Genomic DNA, 27801 nt, shown 5'->3' with positions numbered 1-27801 from the left:
CTATGAGCATGTACAGTACAGACCAAAAGTTTGGACACCTTCTCATTTAAAGATTTTTCTGTATTTTCATGACTATGAAAATTGTACATTCACACTGAAGGCATCAAAACTATGAATTAACACATGTGGAATTATATACTTAACAAAAAAGTGTGAAACAACTGAAAATATGTCTTATATTCTAGGTTCTTCAAAGTAGCCACCTTTTGCTTTGATGACTGCATTGCACACCCTTGGCATTCTCTTGATGAGCTTCAAGAGGTAGTCACCGGAAATGGTCTTCCAACAATCTTGAAGGAGTTCCCAGAGATGCTTAGCACTTGTTGGCCCTTTTGCCTTCACTCTGCGGTCCAGCTCACCCCAAACCATCTCGATTGGGTTCAGGTCTGGTGACGGTGGAGGCCAGGTCATCTGGCGTAGCACCCCATCACTCTCATTCTTGGTCAAATAGCCCTTACACAGCCTGGAGGTGTGTTTGGGGTCATTGTACTGTTGAAAAATAAATGATGGTCCAACTAAACGCAAACCGGATGGAATAGCATGCCTCTGCAAGATGCTGTGTAGCCATGCTGGTTCAGTATGCCTTCAATTTTGAATAAATCCCCAATAGTGTCACCAGCAAAGCACTCCCACACCATCACACCTCCTCCTCCATGCTTCACGGTGGGAACCAGGCATGTAGAGTCCATCCGTTCACCTTTTCTGCGTCGCACAAAGACACAGTGGTTGGAACCAAAGATCTCAAATTTGGACTCCTCAGACCAAAGCACAGATTTCCACTGGTCTAATGTCCATTCCTTGTGTTCTTTAGCCCAAACAAGTCTCTTTTGCTTGTTGTCTGTCCTTAGCAGTGGTTTCCTAGCTGCTATTTTACCATGAAGGCCTGCTGCACAAAGTCTCCTCTTAACAGTTGTTGCAGAGATGTGTCTGCTGCTAGAACTCTGTGTGGCATTGACCTGGTCTCTAATCTGAGCTGCTGTTAACCTGCGATTTCTGAGGCTGGTGACTCAGATAAACTTATCCTCAGAAGCAGAGGTGACTCTTGGTCTTCCTTTCCTGGGGAGGTCCTCATGTGAGCCAGTTTCAATGTAGCGCTTGATGGTTTTTGCAACTGCACTTGGGGACACTTTCAAAGTTTTCCCAATTTTTCAGACTGACTGACCTATATTTCTTAAAGTAATGATGGCCACTCGTTTTTCTTTACTTAGCTGCTTTTTTCTTGCCATAATACAAATTCTAACAGTCTATTCAATAGGACTATCAGCTGTGTATCCACCAGACTTCTGCACAACACAACTGATGGTCCCAACCCCATTTATAAGCCAAGAAATCCCACTTATTAAACCTGACAGGGCACACCTGTGAAGTGAAAACCATTTCCGGTGACTACCTCTTGAAGCTCATCAAGAGAATGCCAAGAGTGTGCAAAGCAGTCATCAAAGCAAAAGGTGGCTACTTTGAAGAACCTAGAATATAAGACATATTTTCAGTTGTTTGTCACTTTTTTGTTAAGTATATAATTCCACATGTGTTAATTCATAGTTTTGATGCCTTCAGTGTGAATGTACAATTTTCATAGTCATGAAAATACAGAAAAATCTTTAAATGAGAAGGTGTGTCCAAACTTTTGGTCTGTACTGTACACATGAAGCATTTTTGTTTTTATTTTCCTACATGACTAATGCAGACTATTGCCAGAAAACTCAAGCGGATATTATTTGTATTTTGGTGCGGTTTTGGTGATTTTACTGGTGCCAAGCAATTATCATCTCAATGGGAGAACTGCAGTAAAACACTTTAAAAACTTTTTAAAAAGGCACCATCTGAATAAGATTTTTTATAAATCTCATTCATGTTGCCATTACTATTACTATTAGTATAAAATGGTGAGTCGTTTCCATGTGGACTGTTGGTCTGTTGAAGGCCGGTCCAGTTAAAGTCTCTGCCCACTTTGCCTATCACTTAAAAATTGCAGCTGAATACTGCAAAAAAAAATAAAACAAAATTGCATTTTTTTTTTTAAAAACCGTAAAAGTGATATATTCCCAATATGTTTTTAAGCACAAAAATGGTGGAAAACATTATGGCGTGTTTATGGGTCTGAAAAAATTGTGCTTCATAAGTATGGGGTTCAATCAGATCATATTTTTTTTCTTAACTTTTTTATTTTGTATATATTATATTATATTATATATTATATTATATATATATATATATATAGTTTGGCTGGATGCCAATCTGTATGCAGCTCTTATTAAAGAGAATAGGTGCTAAGTACACCTTGGCCCCCGAGTGGTAGCGACAGGCAGACAAGATGTTCCCTAGTGGTGTGGATGAACAGAGGGACAGTGCCAAGACGAAAAACAAGAACAAAACAGCATTGTTGGCTTTTCAAGATGTTTGAAAATGCTCTAAATTATTTCTGCTGCTGTAAATAGTGGAGACAATCAAGGGCAACTTTGGCCACAATGGATTGAAGAATGGATTTATGATAAAATCTCCATTAGCCCAAAACCTAGGGTTGAAAACTTTAAAGGGAATGCAGCAGGATGATTTTACTAATCATAGTAGTGTAATGTCTGTATAAAGCTATGTTCACACATTGCTTTTTTTATGCAAATTTTCAGCTTACAGTACCAGCAGAAGCTATGAGATTTCAGAAATCTCACACACACATTGTTTTTTTTTTTCCTGATTTGGAAAACTGCTGAGTTTTTGCAGTCTTTTCACCCATAGAAAGCAATGGGGAAGTGCAGAAACGCAGCAAAAAAACGCAGGTATCAGGTTTTGCTGCGTTTTTTTGTGCAAAACGCTAAGGAAGTTGCATCATCTATTTTTGGGGGGCATGAAACATTAGTAGCATGCACAAGAGCAAATAAAAACGCAGCAAAAAAACACAAACATGCAGCAAAAAACACAGCGAAAAAGCAGTAAAACCAGCTTTTTATAAGCAGATTCTTTATTGCCAAGAGAGCAGGTTTTGCCAACATAGTCCAAGTCCTACTACAACAATAAAAAGGATACCTAATCCAATGTGCAAAGCTGAGAAATCAAGCTTTGAAACCACAAGCAATGATCCTGGAAGTAGCCGCTGAGTGCATGGACTCTGCCCCGCTGCACTTTAAAGTGTAACCGTCGTTTTAATTTTTATTTCACAAATCTACAGTACACATGAAAATAACCAACTTTGTATTATATCTGTAACATATAAGCTTTGAAGTCGCATGCAAATTAGTCTGGGAGTGCATAGGGGAGTGTCAATGCACTCATTGGTTACTTCTCAGAATTAAATTTATTTATTTTACTCACTTATATAGCGCAATTAATTCCACAGCACTTTACATACATAATCATCACTGTCCCCATTGGGGCTCACAATCTACATTCCCTATCAGTATTTCTTTGGAGTGTGGGAGGAAACCGGAGAACCTGGAGGAAACCCACACAAACAGGGGGAGAACATACAAACTCCTTGCAGATGTTGTCCTTGGTGGGATTTGAACACAGGATCCCAGCGCTGCAAGGCTGCAATGCTAACCACTAAGCCACCGTGCTGCAATAAATATCACATTACCCTCATTCCCAAAATTGCCCATGTTTCTATATAATAATAAATGTGGTAGTTTGTTAAATGAAGGTTGAGATAATGTCCTTTTCTGTACATAGTGAAACAAATGTATTGTGCCAACTATTTCTCATATAGGTTGAGTGGAGAACCCATTCTTGCATGGGGGCCCACCGGAGGATTCTCCTGCTCTCCCATCGGCCAGTCCGAGCCTGCGGACACCCTCAGTGTGTGATTTTCAGCTATGGATGGAAGGGCTCAATTAGCTCCTGTTACATTCATGCCACAATCAGGGCAGGACGGCTCACATAATGGACTCTTCTCTTCAATCAGTTGCCTAGATGATGAACACGACTCCTCTCAGAGTTACATTATTTACAGCCAATTTCCATTTAAAAAGGCAGAATTGTGATCTTCCCTACACTTTACATCCCAGGACGCAGCCTGGTGTACATGAATACGAGCAGGATGTATTGTGTATCGCATGAATGACACGCTAGCAATGGTTTGGGCGCAGGAAAACACTTCAAGAAGTGGATCTAAAGGATTCCATTACTCAGCAGTTCAGCTGGTTACTCCTGTATGCTCCGAAACATTACGCATTCACGGAGCATTGTTTGACACACTGCCATGTTGATGATAAATTGCAACCTACAGCTCAAATAATTCTAGCCATGGATTAACATTTCAGAGGCTGAGCCACAGATTATGTGTGTGGATCTTGAATTTCATCAACCCCCCTGGCACAATAGGTTTATTCTTCCCATTTTCCTCTATTTTCTCATGAAGGGTCAGGGAAGCTTAGCCTGGCTGTTGCATTCATTTCATTTCTACCAGATACCTTACCGTCCATATTTCCCTGTTATTTTCAGGCACATGCTGCTTCCCTGTGTACCGAATACGGCGGGAAATAGCGGCTGGGGTGATCAAAGGCTGCCATCTGCTGGCTTCAAGCAGAATAACACTGCAGGAAGTTTTAGCCTGGTGCATTGCAAGTTTATTTGGAAATGGGGTCATTCAGACTTCCTTCCATCCCCAAGTACGAGAAAAATGGTCCTAGTTTCATCAGTGATTTTGCTCAGATTTTTTATCAGACTGTAATCTGAGTTTCATCACAGTTTGGTCTGAATTTTGTCCTTTTTTCTTGGATGAGAAGAAAAAGAAAAAGTTTCTCTGCCTTCTACTACCTAGCAGTCGATTGTTTCACTAATCCATAGTCTTACATTGCCAATTTTGACATTTGGATCAATATCGGACACTTCTGCGCCACTCAGTCCAAAAAAAATAAATAAATAAAAAATTGGACATGTGAACAGCCCCGTAGACTTCATTAGATACGAGGTCTGTCTGTAAAAAAAACACAGATGGCATTTGTATGCAAAAACAGATCTGAATGAGACCTTAGATGTTGCATGCTGAAGTTTGAGGTATTCTCACATTCATCTCCTGCCTCATCATGGCCTCAGGGTCTTGTCCTGGTCCTTTCACCATGCTATATCCGCCAACACTGCTTCTTTACAATAGCTATTATTTTAAAGGGAATCGGTCAGCTGGTTTTTGCTACTGAATCTGAGGACAGCATGAGGTAGGGGCTGAGACACTGAATTCAGTGATGTGACACTTCTTAGGCTGTGTGCTGCTTCAATACCATGAGTGTTTTATCAGCAGGAGATTATCACTGCTGGATCAAGTGCCCTCATCCATCCAGGTCCAACTTCGCCCCCATCACTGATAAGCAGCTTACTGTTAATATACACTGTACATAGAGAGCTGGGCTGTAGGCAGGGGTCAGTTTTCTGAGCTCTGCTATATCTAAAAACTAATTGTATCATAACTGTTGCATCCAGGAAACTAAGTGACATCACTGGAATCAGGGTCTCTTTCCCTACATTATGCTGCTCTCAGATGAAGCAGCAAAAACGTGGTAACAGATTCCCTTTAATAATTATTTACCTATACTTTTATACTAAATGAAAAGTTTACAAACACACACTGTTAAAATAGGGCACAATATAATTTTCCCAGCTAGATTAGAAAGAGAAAGGTCAAGCATTAGAATGAAGTCACCTGGAGTTTCTAGCACATTGGCCAGCAAGCAGCTGAGGTGCCGCCGCAAAGCCGCAGAAGAGGCATAAAAGTCGCTTTGGTTTTCTCTTTTGCATTTTTATAAAGTAATTGCAAACAGCTAGCTTATTGTTAATGGCCACACAGTTTTGTGGAAACTATAGTTGATGATAATCAAACCCGAATTAGGTTTCTGAAGGAAGGTTCTTATGAGAACAGAACTCTAGGCAGGGGCGTACATAGAAATTATGGGGCACCATAGCAACAAAAAATAAAATAATATTCGGCGGGTCACAAAAGAGCAGATCTCACAACTTTGCAGCCCTTACAAAGTAAATTTTCCTCCTACTGAAGCCCTAGATTCCCCTTTTATTGCCCTCAAAGTATGAAACCAACAAAGGTTCCCCACAAACACAGTATGATACCCCCATGGTGAATTCCTCCACACTCACAGTACAGTATGACGACCCTACTGTACCCCACCTCAACTCCCCCGGCAAAGTATGGTGACCCCAACACAGTATAATCCCCCTACTGTGACCCCCAGACAGCCCTCCATGCAGTATAGAGGGCCTACATACAGTATAGTGGCACCACACCTCATCACACTGTATAATGGCCCGTACTAGGCCTCCAAATAGTATAATGGCCCCCACACAGTATGATGAACCCACAAACCTTCACACTGTATAAATCGCTTGTATACAGTACAAACGGCCCACATAGCCTTCCATATACTATAAATGCTCCCACATAGCCCTACAAATATACTGGCCCCATAGAGCACTCCAAATATTATTATGGACTCCCCATAGTATAATGCACTCCCCATAGTCCTCCATACAGTATAATGCACTCCCCATAGTCCTCCATACAGTATAATGCACTCCCCATAGTCCTCCATACCGTATAATGCACTCCCCATAGTCCTCCATACCGTATAATGCACTCCCCATAGTCCTCCATACCGTATAATGCACTCCCCATAGTCCTCCATACCGTATAATGCACTCCCCATAGTCCTCCATACCATATAATGCACTCCCCATAGTCCTCCATACCATATAATGCACTCCCCATAGTCCTCCATACAGTATAATGCACTCCCCATAGTCCTCCATACAGTATAATGCACTCCCCACAGTCCTCCATACCGCATAATGCACTCCCCACAGTCCTCTATACCGTATAATGCACTCCCCATAGTCCTCCATACAGTATAATGCACTCCCCATAGTCCTCCATACAGTATAATGCACTCCCCATAGTCCTCCATACCGTATAATGCACTCCCCATAGTCCTCCATACCGTATAATGCACTCCCCATAGTCCTCCATACCGTATAATGCACTCCCCATAGTCCTCCATACCATATAATGCACTCCCCATAGTCCTCCATACCATATAATGCACTCCCCATAGTCCTCCATACCATATAATGCACTCCACATAGTCCTCCATACCATATAATGCACTCCCCATAGTCCTCCATACAGTATAATGCACTCCCCATAGTCCTCCATACAGTATAATGCACTCCCCACAGTCCTCCATACCGTATAATGCACTCCCCATAGTCCTCCATACCATATAATGCACTCCCCATAGTCCTCCATACCATATAATGCACTCCCCATAGTCCTCCATACCATATAATGCACTCCACATAGTCCTCCATACCATATAATGCACTCCCCATAGTCCTCCATACAGTATAATGCACTCCCCATAGTCCTCCATACAGTATAATGCACTCCCCACAGTCCTCCATACCGCATAATGCACTCCCCATAGTCCTCTATACCGTATAATGCACTCCCCATAGTCCTCCATACCGTATAATGCACTCCCCATAGTCCTCCATACCGTATAATGCACTCCCCCTAATCCACCATATACACCGCATGCAGAATTATTAGGCAAATGCGTTTTTTGATCACTTTGATACTTTTTATACATGTTGTCCTACTCCAAGCTGCATAGGCTTGAGAGACAACTACCAATTAAGTAAATCTGGTGATATGCATCTCTGTAATGAGGAGGGGTGTTGTCTAATGACATCAACACCCTATATAAGGTGTGCTTAATTATTAGGCAACTTCCTTTCCTTTGGCAAAATGGGTCAGAAGAGAGATTTGACCGGCTCTGAAAAGTCCAAAATTGTGAGGTGTCTTGCAGAGGGATGCAGCAGTCTTGAAATTTCCAAACTTTTGAAGCGTGATCACCGAACAATCAAGTGTTTCATGGCAAATAGACAACAGGGTCGCAAGAAGCGTGTTGGCCAAAAAAGGCGCAAAATAACTGCCCATGAATTGAGGAAAATCAAGCGTGAAGCTGCCAAGATGCCATTCGCCACCAGTTTTGCCATATTTCAGAGCTGCAACGTTACTGGAGTATCAAAAAGCACAAGGTGTGTGATACTCAGGGACATGGCCAAGGTAAGGAAGGCTGAAAAATGACCACCTTTGAACAAGAAACATAAGATAAAACATCAAGAATGGGACAAGAAGTATCTTAAGACTGATTTTTCAAAAGTTTTATGCACTGATGAAATGAGAGTGACTCTTGATGGGCCAGATGGATGGGCCAGAGGCTGGATCAGTAAAGGGCAGAGAGCTCCACTCCGACTCAGACGCCAGTAAGGTGGAGGTGGGGTACTGGTATGGGCTGGTATCATCAAAGATGAACTTGTGGGACCTTTTAGGGTTGAGGATGGAGTGAAGCTCAACTCCCAGACCTACTGCCAGTTTCTGGAAGACAACTTCTTCAAGCAGTGGTACAGGAAGAAGTCAGTATCGTTCAAGAAAAACATTATTTTCATGCAGGACAATGCTCCATCACATGCATCCAACTACTCCACAGCGTGGCTGGCCAGTAAAGGTCTAAAAGAAGAAAAAATAATGACATGGCCCCCTTGTTCACCTGATCTGAACCCCATAGAGAATCTGTGGTCCATCATAAAATGTGAGATCTACAGGGAGGGAAAACAGTACACCTCTCGGAACAGTGTCTGGGAGGCTGTGGTGGCTGCTGCATGCAATGTTGATCAAAAACAGATCAAGCAACTGACAGAATCTATGGATGGAAGGCTGTTTAGTGTCATCATAAAGAAAGGTGGCTATATTCATCACTAATTTTTTTTGGTTTTTGCATGTCAGAAATGTTTATTTCTAAATTTTGTGCACTGATATTGGTTTACCTGGTGAAAATAAACAAGTGAGATGGGATTATATTTGGTTTTTATTAAGTTGCCTAATAATTCTGCACAGTAATAGTTACCTGCACAAACAGATATCCTCCTAAGATAGCCAAATCTAAAAAAAAACCACTCCAACTTCCAAAAAATATTAAGCTTGGATATTTAGGAGTCTTTTCGGTTGATTGAGAACATACTTGTTCATCAATAATAAAAATAATCCTCTAAAATACAACTTGCCTAATAATTCTGCACACAGTGTAGTGTAATGCGCAGCCCGTAGTCCTCCATACAGTGTAATGCAGTGTGTATTGCATGGAGGACTATGGGGGGCCCATTATTCTGTATGGGGCCCATTATTCCGCATGGAGGACTATGCGGGGCCCCATTATTCCGCATGGAGGACTGTGCGGGGCCCCATTATTCCGCATGGAGGACTGTGCGGGGCCCCATTATTCCGCATGGAGGACTGTGCGGGGCCCCATTATTCCGCATGGAGGACTGTGCGGGGCCCCATTATTCCGCATGGAGGACTGTGCGGGGCCCCATTATTCCGCATGGAGGACTGTGCGGGGCCCCATTATTCCGCATGGAGGACTGTGCGGGGCCCCATTATTCCGCATGGAGGACTGTGCGGGGCCCCATTATTCCGCATGGAGGACTGTGCGGGGCCCCATTATTCCGCATGGAGGACTGTGCGGGGCCCCATTATTCCGCATGGAGGACTGTGCGGGGCCCCATTATTCCGCATGGAGGACTGTGCGGGGCCCATTACTCCGCATGGAGGACTGTGCGGGGCCCATTACTCCGCATGGAGGACTGTGCGGGGCCCATTATTCCGCATGGAGGACTATGTGGGGGGCCCATTATACCGTATGGAGGACTATGTGGGGGGCCCATTATACCGTATGGAGGACTATGTGGGGGGCCCATTATACCGTATGGAGGACTATGTGGGGGGCCCATTATACTGTATGGAGGACTATGTGGGGGGCCCATTATACTGTATGGAGGACTATGTAGGGGGTCAATTATACTGTAAGGAGGACTATGTGGGGCCCATTATACTGTATGGAGGACTATGTGGGGCCCATAATACTGTATGGAGGACTATGTGGGGCCCATTATACTGTATGGAAGACTATGTGGGGCCCATAATACTATATGGAAGACTATGTGGGGCCCATTATTCTGTATGGAGGACTATGTGGGGCCCATTATTCTGTATGGAGGACTATGTGGGGGCCCATTATACTGTAAGGAGGACTATGTGGGGCCCATAATACTATATGGAAGACTATGTGGGGCCCATTATTCTGTATGGAGGACTATGTGGGGCCCATTATTCTGTATGGAGGACTATGTGGGGCCATTATTCTGTATGGAGGACTATGTGGGGCCATTATACTGTATGGAAGACTATGTGGGGCCCATTATTCTGTATGGAGGACTATGTGGGGCCATTATACTGTATGGAAGACTATGTGGGGCCTATTATTCTGTATGGAGGACTATGTGGGGCCCATCATACTGCGTGGAGGTCTGTGTGGGGACCACAGTTGGGGTACCATACTTTGGGGGGTATAGTAGGGTTATCATACCATGCACGTGGAGGATACTGTGGAGGAATTCACTGTGGAGGTCATACTGTGTTTGGGGGAACTTTTGTTGGCATCACACTTTACTATATGTATTATTTATTAATTCAAGGTTTTTATCCTTTGTTATTACATACTTAAATTAGCCCATTGGGTCATGTGTTTTTTTTACTGCTCTTACATAACATATTATATTATATTATTCCAGTATACCCCATTTGTGATTATGTGCTAATTTTATTCTAAGATCTATTAATTAAAATGTACTTTGTTTGTGGCACAAGCCCTTTAAGTTTATTTCCATACGAAAAGTTTGATTATATTTCATAAGGAAAAACTTCCTCAATTGTAGACATTTTTTTTTTAATAAATATCAAGGTTGGCCTGCGACTTTGTCCAAGTTTTTAATTTTGTCCCTCTGTGTGTATGAGTTTGACATCCCTGATCTAGTTACGTTTTATACCACCTTTTACTTGGCTTACATTGTGCCTGAAACTGGCCAGAATCACCAACAGTTCTTCTGCATATTTCAAAGACTGTATTCATAGAAGTAACCACTAGATGGCAACGAGTCACACATGTAAAATAAAATTCAGTGAAACTAAAGATAACCGAACCGTTAGAATTTAAAATTCGACAAATTTTCCCCCAAAATTTGATGTGTGTCAAATAAATTTGCCATACTAAAAGCCACTAATTGCCCAGAAAATGAGAGAGAGTGCGAGAAAAAGAAAGAAAAGGAGAAAGACCTTTTTCTGTCTATGTGGAATGAGATGTGCGCTCTGACCTCCTATAGCTACACGGTACAAGCATAAATTTGCTCCCATCTCTTATACTGGCTGTGATGACCCCCTGATTGGCTGCATTATAACCATGATGCGATAGCTGCAGGGCATTAAGGGGCAGCGGCCATGCAATGTGTTATCAGCCCGCTCACCGATACTTCAGCAGTGTGTGAAATGGCGCTGGGGATCGTTTTTTTGTGATCCTGCGGAATGAGTTGCAAATTGTTCCAATTCTAGGGGACCTGCTAATTTCTGGTAATTCAACTCAAAGTTGATCGATCTGCTCATCTCTAAATGAAACCTCCACGCAAGACCTCCTATGTAAGAAGATAGACCCTATATCCAGACTAGATGTCCCGTGAAAGATTTGCGGTTCCATCACACATTATTAATACTGTTCATCTTTGAGAAGACCATGATCCTAAAAGACTTTTAGTCGAAGTGGTCGTCGCAACTAGGTAGAAGTATCAGGAGAGCTAAATAACCCCTACAGGAGCTTCTACGACCTCCTATTCTACATCCATAGGCATTAATATGGAGTTATTCTCCTGAAAGGTTTTCTATAGGATTTTGGAGATATCTGTGGGAATTTTTGCCCATTAATCCAGAAGAGCATTTCTGGGGTCAGACACTGATGTTGGATGAGCGGGCCGGGCTCACAATATCCGTTCTAGTTTATCCTAAAGGTGATTGATGGCGTTGTGGTCAGGGCTGGTCAAGGTCTTCCACCAACTCACCCAACCATGACTTTATGGACCTTTGTACACTGGGGCACGGTCATGGAGAACAGAAAAGGGCTTTACCCGCAGTCGGTCATGGGGAACAGAAAAGGGCTTTCCCCTGCAGTGTTCCCATAAAGTGGGAAGCAAACAATTGTCTATAATGTCTTGTATGCAGAAGCATTTAGATTTCCCTTCAACCGAGACTAAGAGGCTTAGGTCGACCCCTGAAAACAGCCCCATAGCATTATCCCACCTCAACCAATCATTACACTTGGTACAATGTAGTCAGGCAGGTAACGTTCTTCTGACATCTGCCAAACCCAGAGTCCTCCATCAGATACCATATAGAGAAGCGTGATCCGTCACTCCATAGAACTCGTTTCCACTGCTCCAGTGTTGAGGTTTTACACCACTCCATCCGACGCTTGGCATTGTGCTTGGTGATGTTAGTCTGGCATGCAGCTGAACTAAAAATCCATGTCATGGAGCCCCCGGTGCACAGTTTTTGTGCGGATGTTAATGTCATGGTAGAATTGAAACAATTAAAGAGTCAGCAGAGCTTTTGTGACTTTCATGCCCTCTGCTCCTCAGCACTCGGTGACCCCGTTCTGTAATTTTGTGTGGTCTGCCACTTCGTGACAGAGTTCCTGTGGCTCTTAAACATTTCCACTTTTCGATTATATCACTCTCAGTTGATCAGGGAATATTTAGGAGTGAAGTCATGACTTGACTTGTTACACAGATGACGTCCTATTACAGGATGGCGCTGGTATCAGTGAGCTCTATAGAACGAGCCATTTTGTCACACGGGGCAGACGGCATGGCAAGGGGCCGGATGTTATACACCTGGGGCAATGGGAACGAAAGAAAATTCTGAATTCACTAAGAAATGTCTCAATGCGTTTTAGGGACTTTACATGGAGGGCTTCTGATAACCCTACAAGTTTATAAGTGACACTTTCCTTCCTCGTCATAGTGAGGGTAGATCAGACCACCCTTCATCTGAAGATACTACCAGCACAGTAGGAAGGTCGGTACAGGAGATTCCTGTCTATTATAGGGGTCAGTGAAATGTCCCATTATCAGCCAGAGGCAGTGACATGTCCGCTTCATCGAGATACCTCATTTTCAGGGCATAGATTATGGACGCTGGATGTTATATTGCTATGGGCTTTGCATGTATCAGTTTTAAGAATGTTTGACTCTGTAGTCAGTAGAAAGGTCTATGGAGTTATAGAAATGTTGCTATACATTTACAATTTTCATTTATATTCCCCAGATTGCTGCATTAAACAATCACACAGTGTTGCTTGCAGATTACAATGCACATAAACAGTAAAACTGGTATGTTGCCTGCAGTTCAATTTTGGGTTAAGTGCTATGTAAAATATGCGTACTCTTAGCCCCGACACCAGCCTTCTGGATTTGAAGTAAAATGTCACAGTTGGGGGTCCCATATTGTGCCACAATGCCCCCATTGACAATGGTTTCCATAAAAATCTTAAAAGGGAACTTGACATGTCCGATAACTCTATTAAACTGCAGATATAGGGCTAATCTGCAGGTTAATAGTGTTATGAAGGTGCCTAGCTGCAGTACAGAAAGTACAGCTCCAGAGAGAAAATGATCTTTATTTCTCCAGGGAGCCGCCGGCTTTCAGTCATGCAGGCGCGGCTTCAGTCATCACTCACAGCAATGAGACCTGCGGCAGTAAGCACACCCCAGCACTTTCACTGATGGCCAACTCTGCAGTAATGTACGGCTGAGCTGGCTGTCAGTCACAGTGGCGCGGCGTATTAACTGCCATCTTTCACACTATAGTGAGCGATGACTATATCAACGCCTCCATAACTGAAAGCCGGCTTTGGGAAAAATGAAGATAATTTTCTTCTTAAGTACTGCGGTCGGACACCTTCATAACACCATTAACCTGCACATTAGCCCTATTTCTGCATGTGAATAGCGTTACTGGACCTGATGGGTTCCCTTTAAAGGTTTGTCAACATTAATGTAATGCGTATATTAGGGAAGCTAAACAAATATTAAAAAACAAAATAAAAAGGGCACTGAGGCAATCAAAAAATAATTACAACTAAAAAGCAGCTTTGTCATCATTTCTATCACAGACCATAAGCCCACAGGAGACCTGAACAGACATTCTGCATTATAGTACTGTTACTGACAAGGCGCCATTCATGTTGCTGCCGTCAGCATCTCATCGATAACATCTCTGCCAAGAGAAAATCTTCTATTCCCAATGATATTTTTCATGACTGCACAGAATATGCCAGAGCAAAAATATGGGCACTTATCCATTTTATCCACTAGATGGTGCTGTTATACCATTTAATGCATTTTAAAAGGGATTTATTACAGAATGACAGAGTTTTATAACATTTTTTTTTTTATATAAAACCAATATAATAGTAAACAGACTCACCGATGCAGTTCTGATAAAATAAGAATATAAAAAAATATCTCAAACAAAAATAAAAATAATAAAGCAACTATAGACAGACTGAATAGCTGTATCATGCTAGTCACAAGCATCTCAACTAATCAAAAGAATAAAGGGGCACAGCGGTGTGCAGTACTGGTCCCATGCTGATCACATTGTGATGATGTAGACCAGGGGTCTCAAACTCGGCTGGGCATATGGGCCGCACATGGAAAAAAATTTAATTTGGGGGACCGCATTCTTTGCAGGTCAAAGTGCCATATTTAGTGATACCATTTTTCTTTTTGTATACACCGTCTGAACATTTTTGCGGTGTTTATTTTATTTATAGTTAGGGTCGTTACAGATGTGGCGATAATAAACGTGCACTTTTTTGTGTTTACTTTAGTTTATATATAAGACAGCATTTTTAAAGGCAAAATATTTTTTCATGCTTTATTTTTGATTATTTTTTTAAATTTTTACAATTTTGTTTCCTCCAATTGGCCACATACAGTAATATTGTTTTACAATTAGCACCATATAGTAATTCTGGCAAACATCTAGTAATGTGCCCCATCCTAGTGGTTCCCATCTTGCAGTCATGTGCCCCATCCTAGTGGTCCCCATCTTGCAGTAGTGTGCCCCATCCTAGTGGTCCCCATCTTGCAGTAGTGTGCCCCATCCTAGTGGTCCCCATCTTGCAGTCATGTGCCACATCCTAGTGGTTCCCATCTTGCAGTAAGGTGCCCCATCCTAGTGGTCCCCATCTTGCAGTCGCGTGCCCCATCTTGCAGTCATGTGCCCCATCCTAGTGGTTCCCATCTTGCAGTAAGGTGCCCCATCCTAGTGGTCCCCATCTTGCAGTAAGGTGCCCCATCCTAGTGGTCCCCATCTTGCAGTAATGTCCCCCATCCTGGTGGTCTCCATCTTGCAGTAATGTGCCCCATCCTGGTGGTCTCCATGTTGTAGTAATGTGCCCCATCCTGGTGGTCCGCATCTTGCGGTAATGTGCCCCATCCAAGTGGTCCCCATCTTGCAGTAATGTGCCCCATCCTGGTGGTCCCTACCTTGCAGTAATGTGCCCCATCCTGGTCCCCACCTTGTAGAAATATTCCTCATCTTGGTGGTCCCCATCTTGTAGTAATGTGTCCAATCCTGGTGGTCCCCCATCTTGCAGTAATGTGCCCCATCCTGGTGGTCCCCCATCTTGCAGTAATGTGCCCCATCCTGGTCCTCGTCTTGGAGTAATGTCCCCCATCCGGTAGTAATGCCCCATCCAGGTCCCCATCTGGTGGAATTGTCCCCTGCGCCGTTCATCACACACACATAAAAGAGAAAAAAAAAAAAAGAAGAAGATTTTTCTCACCTGTCCTCCATTCCCTCTGCGTCCTTTGTGCACATGTGGCCCGCAGGCACCATAGACCCCTTGACGATCCCGACCTGGCCCAGGAGGAGCCGCCGACAGCAGCGCTGCATTGCTGGGCAGAGACTGTCTCCCAGCACTGCATTTCCAATGCCAGCCGCCGGCCAATCAGAGGCCAGCAGCTGACATCTGCATATGGCAATGACGTCATACGCCGCTGCGCTGGGACGCAGATATCAGCTGCTGGCTTCTGATTGGCCGGCGGCTGGCATTGGAAATGCAGTGCTGGGAGACAGTCTCTGCCCAGCAATGCAGCGCTGCTGTCGGCGGCTCCTCCTGGGCCAGGTCGGGATCGTCAAGGGGTCTGTGCCTGCGGGCCCCATAAAGCAGCCTCAGGGGCCGCATAAAGCAGCCTTAGGGGCCGCATGAGGTCCGCGGGCCGCGTGTTTGAGACCTCTGATGTAGACCCTGTTGGATATCCCTAAGCACACGGTAGTGGGTAGATTACTTTTTTGTACACTGGTAAATAGATTTCACTTACATTTTCTATTACGAATGTCCATTCTTTGTCTTCAAACTCTTCTGCATGGGGGTCCTGGGGGACAACATAACAGCCAAGCGTCAGCACATTATTTTACAGGAATAACATGGATGTTCACTTTCTAACTACTTTGCACACTGAATGGAGACACATCAGGATAATATCTATAAAGGCACAGGGATGAGTTGAGGAAAAACCAGACAACCTATAGACAGCAATGGCTACCTGGATGAGGGTAGACATATACCATTGCCATAGTCCTAGATTAATTGGATTTCTATTGAATTGGGCCAAGCATATAGATATGCGTTTATGTGGTCCTTATATTGAAGTAATCGTTGTGTCACCAGTCTGAACTGTGCTCTCATCTTTGCTTCTGCAGCATCGGAGGAGCGCAGGGGCACTGAAGCCAACAATCCAGTGCGCACGCCTTGCCTTGGAGACCGGCCACCAGTGATGGACTGCAGAGGTGGCTGGAAACCTAGGCAATGAGCAGTAACCTAAAAAAAAATTAAAATCCCTCTGTTCATGAAAATGGAGATGATTTTTAATAACAGGTAGATTATAAAAGTTGCTCGATTTTACAAGCAGTTTAAAATTCTACCCACTTACGAAGTTGACACAACCCTTTAAGGAATTCAAATTCATTTTAGTGTTACCTCTGCAGACCCATTTTGGATACGATCACGTAGAAAGCAAAAAATTTGTTGCAGATCCGCAGAATTGCAAAATCTCCAGAAATTATTGCCTTGACATGGATTTAAAGGGAATCTGTCAACAGGATTTCATGTCCCAAACTATTTATACAGTGGGTACGGAAAGTATTCAGACCTCTTTAAATTTTTCACTCTTTGTTTCATTGCATCCATTTGGTAAATTCTAAAAAGTTCATTTTTTTCTCATTAAAGTACACTCTTCGCCCCATCTTGACTGAAAAACACAGAAATGTAGACATTTCTGCAAATTTATTAAAAAAGAAAAACTGAAATATCACATGGTCATAAGTATTCAGACCCTTTGCTCAGACACTCATATTTAAGTCACATGCTGTCCATTTCCTTGTCATCCTCTCCTTGAGATGGTTCTACTCCTTCATTGGAGTCCAGCTGTCTTTAATTAAACTGATAGGACTTGATTTGGAAAGGCACACTCCTGTCTATATAAGACCTCACAGCTCACAGTGCATGTCAGACCAAATGAGAATCATGAGTTCAAAGGAACTGCCCAAGGAGCTCAGAGACAGAATTGTGGCAAGGCACAGATCTGGCCAAGGTTACAAAAGAATTTCTGCAGTACTCAAGGTTCCTAAGAGCACAGTGGCCTCCATAATCCTTAAATGGAAGAAGTTTGGGACCACCAGAAGTCTTGCTAAACCTGGCCGTCCAGCAAAACTGAGCAATCGTGGGAGAAGAGCCTTGGTGAGCGAGGTAAAGAAGAACCCCAAGATCACTGTGGCTGAGCTCCAGAGATGCAGTAGAGAGATGGGAGAAAGTTCCACAAAGTCAACTATCACTGCAGCCCTCCACCAGTCGGGCCTTTATGGCAGTGTGGCCCGACGGAAGCCTCTCCTCATATGAAAGCCCGCATTGAGTTTGCTCAAAAACACATGAAGGACTCCCAGACTATGAGAAACAAGATTCTCTGGTCTGATGAGACGAAGATAGAACTTTTTGGTGATAATTCTAAGCAGTATGTGTGGAGAAAACCAGGCACTGCTCATCACCTGCCCAATACAATCCCAACAGTGAAACATGGTGGTGGCAGCATCATGCTTTGGGGGTGTTTTTAAGCGGCAGGGATAGGATGACTGGTTGCAATTGAAGGAAACATGAATGCGGCCAAGTACAGAGATATCCTGGATGAAAACCTCTTCCAGAGTGCTCTGGACCTCAGACTTGGCCGAAGGTTCACCTTCCAACAAGACAGTGACCCTTAGCACACAGCTAAAATAACAAAGGAGTAGCTTCAGAACAACTCTGTGACCATTCTTGATTGGCCCAGCCAGAGCCCTGACCTAAACCCAATTGAGCATCTCTGGAGAGACCTGAAAATGGCTGTCCACCAACGTTCACCATCCAACCTGACGGAACTGGAGAGGATCTGCAAGGAAGAATGGCAGAGGATCCCCAAATCCAGGGTGCGAAAAATGTGTTGAACATTCCCAATTAGACTCATGGCTGAACTAGCTCAAAAGGGTGCTTCTACTTAATGCTGAGCAAAGGGTCTGAATACTTATGACCATGTGATTTTTCAGTTTTTATTTTTTAATAAATTTGCAAAAATTTCTACATTTCTGGTTTTTCTTTTCAGTCAAGATTGGGTGCAGAGTGTACATTAATGAGGAAAAAAATGAACTTTTTAGAATTTACCAAATGGCTGCAATGAAATAAAGAGTGAAAATTTTAAAAGGGGTCTGAATACTTTCCGTACCCACTGTATGTGCATGTAGCTCTTTCAAAGACAAGTCCAGCAACATCTTTACATGGCCAGTCCGTTCCTCTGTTACTGAGAAATCAACATTTTAATTAATATGCAAATGAGGCAAAGAGCTATTTATAGATCTGATGCCTCTGTCACTCCAGCTCTATTCCCCGCCCAGCGCCAGCTCCTCCAGCTTGACTGACGGCTCCTGAAGTCACACAGCATTAAGGCTGTCAGTCATTCAGGAGGAGGTGGCTTGGAGGGGAATAGAGCTGGAGTGACAGAGGCTTCAGATCCATCATAGTCCTTCAGCCTCATTTGCATATCAATCCAAACACTGATAATTTCTCAGTAATGGAAGAACCATGTAAAGGTATTGCTGGACTGGTCTTTGAAAGGGCTACATGAAAATATAAATAGTTTGAGATGTGTAATCCTGCTGATAAAATTCCCTTTAAAATCATCACCACGTGTCCTTTTCTGTGCCTAAAATTTTTCATAGTGTGTGGATGAGACTTGGCAACAGCAGATACACTTTACTGCAGCTATAAATATGATTTTCTGCCTGCAAACAAGGCATGTGAACACACACTTACCTTAAAGAGGGTCACAGTGATTTCAACATTTTCAGGAACAGGCCACACCACAACCCCACGATAGGGGTTCTTTATACCGGGCTGCCAGCTATGTGCCTGCAATACAGTAAAATCAGTTACATAGTGTTGTGTTGTAATAGAAGCAGACAGATGAAAATGACAAAGCACACAAAGTACATTATCTATAAGATAAGCAGTTGAAGAGATTGTCCTGTAACTAAAAGTTTGCTAAAGTATATCACAGGAGAGTTGATAAATATATGATCGCTGTGGCTCCAACCACCATGACCCCCACAGATAACGCCTAATATCCTCCTACTCCTCCTCATCACGGCTCCTAAAGCTCAATGTGGACAAAACTGAACTCCTCATCTTTCCTCCTTCTCTCCCAACTCCCCCTACCTGATCTATCTATCACAATAAATGATAGCACACATTCCCCAGTACTGCAAGTTCGCTGCCCCTCGGAGTAACCTTCGACTCTGCCCTGTCCTTCAAACCACACATCCAAACTCTTTCCACCTCTTGCCGCCTCCAACTCAGAAACATTTCTAGAATCCATCAATTCCTCAACCCTGAAGCTATTAAAATGTTAGTGCGTGCCCTCATCATCTCCCACGTGGACTACTGCAATATCCTCCTCTGTGGCCTCGCTGCTAACACTCTCACACCTGTCCAGTCCGTCGCCCATTCTGGTGCCCGATTAATCCACCTCTCGCCTCCACTTCTCCCCTTGGCAAATCCTTCACTGGCTCCCAATTTTCCAAGATATCCAATTCAAACTACTAACATTGATCTACAAAGCCGTCCATAATCTGTCTCCACCGTATATCTCCAAACTAATCTCCTGATATCTTCCAACACATAATCTCCGGTACTCTAAAGACCTCGTTCTTTCCTCTACACATACGCTCTTCATCAAACCGCCTTCAAGACTGAGTATTGCTCATCTTCTGGAATTCTGTGTCCCAACACAACTAGTTATCCGCCACATTCAGAACTTTCAGAAGGAACTTGAAAACGTATTTCTTCAAGAAAACTACAGCCTGCAATGACCCCGCTGCCTGCTCACCAAAACCAGAAGCTGTAACAAATCCACCAGCCTAAAGTCTCCTGCCCCATTATCCCAAAGATTGTAAGCCTGCAAGGGCCCTCTCCCCTCTGTACCAGTTGGTCATTGTTAGTTCACTGTAATTTATATCTGTATTTTGTATGTAACCCCTTCTCATGTACACCACCATGGAATCAATAGTGCTCTAAAAATAAAAATAACTAATTAATAGTATGTAAGGAGCAGTAATAGGCTGAAGAAGATCCAGGTGAAGAGATTGCAAAGTAAATATCTATTACTCCCCGTTGAAGTACAACACACCCATTTTCAGACATGAGACATGGCAAAATTTGCTGGCATCGTTTCTGAAAATCTGTGACAGTCTCAGCAACTATGTATTGAATGTGCACTTACACTAACTACATCGTAAATCATTGATGGACTTTTCAGGCCTCTTATTATATCAAGGCCACCACACACGGGGTGGACATATGGCATGTGCACCATGTTCAACTACACAGGTGCCCATTGGGTAGAGGGGCCCAGCGATTCTGACTTGTGCCGTTGATCAGGCTGGTTTTTGCAGACTCAGGTCAAACGCAGTAAACTACCGTGTTCATCATCTCCCCTTGTAGGGGGACAGGACAGACCCTCTTAGCATTTGAATTAATCTTCCAGTGTAAACAGCTTTCATTAGAAGCTTTCAAGTATTTAATGAAAATATCTCGTAACACATGTAACTGGCCTTACCCATGATTTGGACTCTGCATCCCTAGCAGTGAGCCAGGCTGCATTGTCATTAGTAAGAGAATTTTCTCTGCTTGAAGATCTACATGGTATTCTTCTTCATTGCAGGCACAATGTACTGTTATATAGAGAAGTACCTGTATATACTCATGTACAGAATTATTAGGCAAGTGAGTTTTTTTGATCAAACATTTTTTATGCATCTTGTTTTACTAAGGCAAAATAGGCCAAAAAAAGAGATTTAACTGAAGTAAAAAATTATTATAGTCTTACAGAGGGATGCAGCACTCTTGAAATGGCTAAGATATTGAGGCCTGATCACAGAACCATCAACATTTTTGTTGAAAATAGTCAACAGGGTACATAAAATGTGGAGATAAAAAAGAGGCATATTAATGGCGGAAAATTTGAGAGAATCCAATTTGAAGAGACCGGGAAACATTATCCTCCAATACTGTCATATTCCAGAAGTGCGACCTCCCTGGAGGCCCAGAAGTACAAGGTGTTCAGTGCTCATAGACATGGCCTAGGTAAGGAGGCTGAAACCAGACCACCACTGATCAAGACACAGAAGTGAAAACATCAAGACTGGGCCAAGAAATGGCTAACCAAGCAGTGGGGTAAACCAAATTCAATGCATGCGATTGTCCTGCATAAAAATCATGGTTCTCTTGAAAGATGGAGACTATTTCTTGTACCACTGCTTGAAGAAAGTGGCTTCTAAAAACTGTGACTTGGAAGTTGATTTTGAGTCCATCTTCAACCCAAAAATGTTCAACTAGCTCATATTTTATTAAACCAACCCAGAGCAGTAGCCACGTCCACCTTGTTAGTGTCTGAGTCGAAGTGTATATCTGTGCCCATTAAAGAATTCAGCCACGAGCCCCTCCATCTGGTTTGTCAAGAGTCATTCTCATCTCATCAGCCCATAAAACTTTTGAAAAAAAAATCAGTATTCAGCTGAACTGCCCCTTCGCCCACACGGACTCATGCAGAAGGTTAGACCAGGAGATCTGAGCTGTCTGATATTATACATCTTACACACTGAGAAACCTACTCTGAGCTATGGTGGGGGCGTGTTCCTTTTTCTTTTGTGTGTTGCTGCCTGCTTATGATTGGTCAGCGTCATACAGGGAGAAGTACAAGCCCTCACTGAAAACTGTCTCATTAAGAAAAAAAATTAAGTCCAAGTTGGTGTTTACTCATTAGATGCCAAATACTTTGCTTAGATTGCTAATATATTTGCAACGGAGGGGCAAAAAAAATGTTTTATTCCGCTCTGCAGTCACTTTTACATCATGTGTCCAGTTCAACATAAAAGAATTGGTGAAAAGTCCCCTTAAAATAAACACCACAAACCAGTAAACACATTATTAGATTTAGTATTCTTGTAGTCATAACCTGTACAAAACACAGTCAACATATTAGTTACGGTGATTGATAAATGGAATAAATAAAAAAAAATGTTAAATGGATATTAAAGAACTGTTGCGCACTTTTTAAGGCTTACAATTTCATATGGTAAAAAGCACCTAAAAAATTATTTCATATAGAAAAGTGCATGTAAAAATTAACAGAAATTATAACCCTTATGGATATGAATGTGGGAAGACGAAAATAAAAATATTGCTCCAGTCGTCTAAACAAAAATCTAAATTTTCATCAGTTAAGAGCTTATAGAATACAGCTGCCTGGTTCCTTTCTAGGGATATGTTCACATGTGCAGCGCACACGCACACACGCGCGCACACACACACACACACACACACACACACACACACACACACACACGAAATAAGTATTGAGCACGTCACCAATTTATTAAGTAAATATATTTATATTAAGAAATCAAACCATGGATGTCCATATATTATGTTGTGTAATAATGAGAAATTACACAGGGAAAAAAGTATTGTACAAAGGAAAAGAAAGAAGTACAAAAAGAAATGGAAAGTCACGACTCCAGCTGAAATCTATAAGTAATTAGAAAGCAATCCTGCCACTTAGTGAAAAATCATATCAACTGGTTCAACAGATGGCCTATAAAAAGGCATCTCATTACCGAGGTGCCTCAGAAGAAAATTTTCATGATGGGTAAAACTAGTGAGCTGCCTCAATACCTTCGCAACCTTATTGTTGCAAAACATACTGATGGCATTGATTACAGAAGAATTTCTAAACTACTGAGCACTGTAGGGGCCATAATCCGGAAGAGGAAAGAACATCATTTCACCATAAACCGGTTAAGACCAGATGCTCCCCGCAAGATTTCAGACAGAGGAGTGAAAAAAATTATCAGGAGTGTTGTCCAAGAGCCAAGGACCATCTGTGGAGAGCTACAGAAAAAGCTGGACTCAGCAGGAACAATTGTTTCAAATAAAACAAAAAAGTAAAAATACACTCAACCTCCATGGCCTGTATGCATGCACACCACACAAGACTCCATTGCTAAACAAAAAGCATGTTCAAGTGTGTTTAATGTTTGATCAACAACATTTAGACAAGCCTGTGAGATACTGGGAGAATATAGTCTGGTCACATGAGACTAAAATTGAACTCTTTGGATGCCATCATGTTTGGAGGGAAAAGGCTCTGCATATCACCCCCAAAAACATCATACCAACAGTGAAGTTTGGAGGTGGGAACATCATGGTGTGGGGATGTTTTTCAGCATATGGCACTTGCAAACTTCATATGATTGAGGGAATAATGAATGGACAAATGTATCAAGACTTTCTTGATAAAAATCTGCTGCCATCTACCAGGATGATGAAAATGAAACGAGGGTGGACATTCCAGCAAGACAATGATCCCAAACACACAGCCAAGGAAACGCTCTATTGGTTTTAAAAAAAAGAAAAGAAAATAAAGCTGCTAGAATGGTCGAGCCAATCACCTGACCTGAATCCAATATAAAATTTATGGAAGGATCTAAAGCTCAGAGTTCATAGAAGGAGCCCAGAGAACCTTCATGATTTTAAGAGTGTTTGAGTAGAAGAATGGGCCAAAATCACACCTGAGCAATGCATGCGACTAGTTTCTAAATATAGGAGGTGTCTTTATGCTGTCATCACCAACAACGTCTTTTGTACGAAGTATTAAATACATTTTAGTAAGCAGGTTCAATACTTTTTCCCTGTGTACTTTCTCATTATTACACAATTTATGGACATCTATGGTTTGATTTCTTTGCCTGTGTGGATTGGATGGGTTGTTACCGACATCTGGTGATAATTTCATGTCAAAAGCACCTTTAGAAATATATTTACTTAGAAAATATCAGCCGCTGTGTAATATATACCGTATATTCCGGCGTATAAGACGACTTTTGAAGACTGAAAAATCTTCTGTCTAGTCTGGGGTCGTCTTATACGCCGGTAATGCTTTTGAACTTTCAGAAATTGACATGCGGGGATACTCTGGGGGTGTTAATAAGCTGCCGTGGCCGTATCCCTGCCATGTCGGAGTTAATATAAGGTGGAGGGAGTTAAAATACGGCGGCGGTAGGTCCAGACAGTCAGCGCTTCTGTGCTGAAACTGACACATCGCTGCGTATTCCCAGCTCCGGACACAGCGCAGGGCTTCTGTGCCGACAGCTTTCACTTGTCACAGAAGCGCTGCGCTGTGTCCGGAGCTGGGAAGTTCGCATCGCTTCTGTGACAATATATGAAAAGCCGGCAATTCAGCAGCGGCATAAGCCGGCACCCGACAATTTAGAATAGAAAGAATAGAGCATCACACATAGATTAGATAGATAGAAACATGTCAGTCACATATATATGAAGTACAGTGACAGTGTTGCTTACTGTACTTGTCATTTAGTGTAAAGGATTTATTAAAACAAATATTAGTGTTTTCATGCACCGTCTCTTTAAAAAAGCCGGCCGGCAATTCAGCATCTGTACCCGACAATTTATAACAGAAAGATAGAGCATCACACATAGATTAGATAGATAGAAACATGTCAGTCACATATATATGAAGTACAGTGGTAGTGTTGATTACTGTACTTGTCATTTAGTGTAAAGGATTTATTAAAACAAATATTAGTGTTTTCATGCACCGTCTCTTTAAAAAAGCCGGCCGGCAATTCAGCATCTGTACCCGACAATTTATAACAGAAAGATAGAGCATCACACATAGATTAGATAGATAGAAACATGTCAGTCACATATATATGAAGTACAGTGACAGTGCTGGTTACTGTACTTGTCATCTAGTGTTAAAATAACGGATTTATTTAAAAAAAAATTGGCGTGGGGTTCCCCTTAATTTTAGTCTCTAGCGGAGGTTAAGCAGACAGCTGGGGCAGATGTTTGAAGCCTGGGAAGGGGGTAATACCCACGGAGCTTCCCAGGCTACTAATATCAGCCCCCAGCTGAATACTTAGCCTTTACTAGCTATTAAAATGGGGGACCCCCCAAAAAAAATGACGTGGGGTCCCCCCTAATTTAATAGCTAGCAAAGGCTAGGCAGACAGCTGGGGGCTGATATTAATAGCCCAGGAAGGGAGCCATGAATATTGGCCCCCTCCCAGGATAGAAACACCAGCCGTCAGCCGCCCCAGAAATGGCGCATCCATAGGATGCGCCAATTCTGGCACTTAGCCTCGCTCTTCCACGCTGCCCTGGTGCGGTGGCAGGGGGTAATAGGGCTGGGGTTGATGTCAGCTTATAATGCCAGCTGACATCAAGCCCAGGTTAGTAATGGAGAGGCATCTATAAGACACCCCCATTACTAACCCCATAGTCAAAGTTAAAAAAAACACAAACACCCAGAATAAAGTCCTTTAATTGAAATAAACACACAATTCTTTATTGTTCTAAATTAAACCATACTTACCATCACGCCCATTCCAGCTGAAGCCAACGATCTCCTGCAATAAAAGTAAAATAATAAAGCAACCTCATCCTTACCTCTCCATGGTTCCCAGGACCGGTCCAGCTCTGCTACATTCACATGACAGGCTGGACCGCAGCAGAACGCTGCCATCCAGCCTGTCATCCCGCAGACACTGAGAAGCGCAGGCATGCTTGCGCTCTGCAGTGTCTGGCTGTGACGGCATCCAGATGAGCCGACAATTAACTCAGCTCACCTCCTGGACGTCCGTCACTGACAGCGTGGGAAACTTCTACTGCGCATGCGGGGAGCAGGAGAATTTTCCCACGCTGTCAGTGACGTACATGAGGTGAGCCGAGTTCATTGGACATTATCTCGGCTCATCTGGATGCCGTCACAGTCAGACACTGAGGAGCACAAGCATGCCTGCGCTTCTCAGTGTCTGCCGCATGGCAAGCTGAACGGCAGCGTTCTGCTGCGGTCCAGCCTGTCATGTGAATGTAGCAGAGCTGGACCGGTCCTGGGAACCATGGAGAGGTAAGGATGAGGTTGCTTTATTATTTTACTTTTATTGCAGGAGATCGTTGGCTTCAGCTGGAATGGGCGTGATGGTAAGTATGGTTTAATTTAGAACATTAAAAAATTGTGTCTTTATTTCAATTAAAGGACTTTTTTCTGGGTGTTGTGTTTTTTTTAATTACTTTACTAGAAATTCATGGCGGTCATGTCTAATATTGGCGTGACCCCATGAATTTCGGGCTTAGGGCCAGCTGATAATGCCAAGCTGGCCTTAACCCCTTTATTACCCAGTGAGCCACCGCACCAGGGCCCTGGATGAGTTGGGTACAGCGCCAGAAGATGGCGCTTCTATGAACGCGCCATTTTCCGGGGTGGCTGCGGACTGCAATTTGCAGCGGGGGGGGCCAGAAAGCTTGAGCCTCCCTGCGCTGCAGATTCCAGCCCCCAGCTGCCTAGTTGTACCTGGCTGGACACAAAAATAGGGCGAAGCCCCACGTCTTTTTTTTTTTAATTATTTCATTAAATAATTAAAAAAAAAAGGGCTTCCCTATATTGTTGTGTCCGGCCAGGTACAAATAGGCAGCTGGTGGTTGGGGGCAGCCCGTTCCTGCCTGCTGCACCTGGCTGGACACAAAAATATGGCGAAGCCCACGTCAACATTTTTGGGAAAAATTAATTACAAAATTAATAATAATTTAGGGACTGCATCTTTATTAACCCCTCAATTGTCATTTAGTGTTAAAATAAAGGATTTTTTAAAAAGAAAATTGGCGTGGGATCCACCATCATTATAGTCTCTAGCGGAGGTTAAGCAGACGGCTGGGGCAGATGTTTGAAGTCTGGGAAGGGGGTAATACCCACGGAGCTTCCCAGGCTACTAATATCAGCCCCCAGCTGAATACCTAGCCTTTACTAGCTATTAGAATGGGGGACCCCCCCAAAAAATGACGTGGGGTCCCCCCTATTTTAATATGTTTATGAGTGACAGTTTTCCTGCTATATACCTGCATGTCATAAGAATTTAAATTAAAAAAAGGACCATGTTAAATTCAAATCTGTTTTTTTTTAATTTTTACCGGTGTTTGGTATGCGTAGGAAAAGGGGTAGTCTTATACGGTGAATATATCCTAAACTCTATATTTTAACAGGAAAGTAGGGGGGTCGTCTTATACACCAGGTCGTCTTATACGCCGGAATATACGGTATATTATATATTTTTTTTTGAAAGTGTGATTACTGTCGTTTTGTTGTGATGCCATTTTCCTGGTGATTTTAGTAAACTGGAAGCAAATGGTTGTCAGCTATAAGAACGAAAATTGTGTTTGACATAGTTTTATCCCTTTATGTGTTTGT

General features: G+C 42.8%; 1 protein-coding gene across 7 annotated transcripts in view; it reads right to left on the bottom strand.

The window, feature by feature from the left end:
• EHBP1 (EH domain binding protein 1) overlaps positions 1-27801 on the bottom strand; it is a 445048-nt gene that overhangs the window by 334836 nt on the left and 82411 nt on the right. For 6 of the 7 annotated variants that reach the window (XM_073672136.1, XM_073672138.1, XM_073672139.1 and 3 more), the window contains exons 4-5: positions 19293-19388; positions 16276-16329 (exon numbers count right to left, since the gene is read on the bottom strand). The exons of the other annotated variant lie outside the window; for it this stretch is intronic. In XM_073672136.1, the coding sequence (XP_073528237.1) occupies positions 16276-16329; positions 19293-19388 (150 nt within the window). The remainder of the gene's footprint in view (positions 1-16275; positions 16330-19292; positions 19389-27801) is intronic. 7 annotated transcript variants of the gene reach the window in all.

This window comes from Phyllobates terribilis, unplaced genomic scaffold (genome assembly GCF_046119375.1).
Source record: "Phyllobates terribilis strain yellow unplaced genomic scaffold, ASM4611937v1 Scaffold_3__8_contigs__length_932513732, whole genome shotgun sequence".
In the NCBI taxonomy this organism is placed as follows: domain Eukaryota; kingdom Metazoa; phylum Chordata; class Amphibia; order Anura; family Dendrobatidae; genus Phyllobates; species Phyllobates terribilis.
The sequence above is the reverse complement of the archived record's forward strand: the minus strand, read 5'-3'. Positions and strand labels throughout refer to the sequence as shown.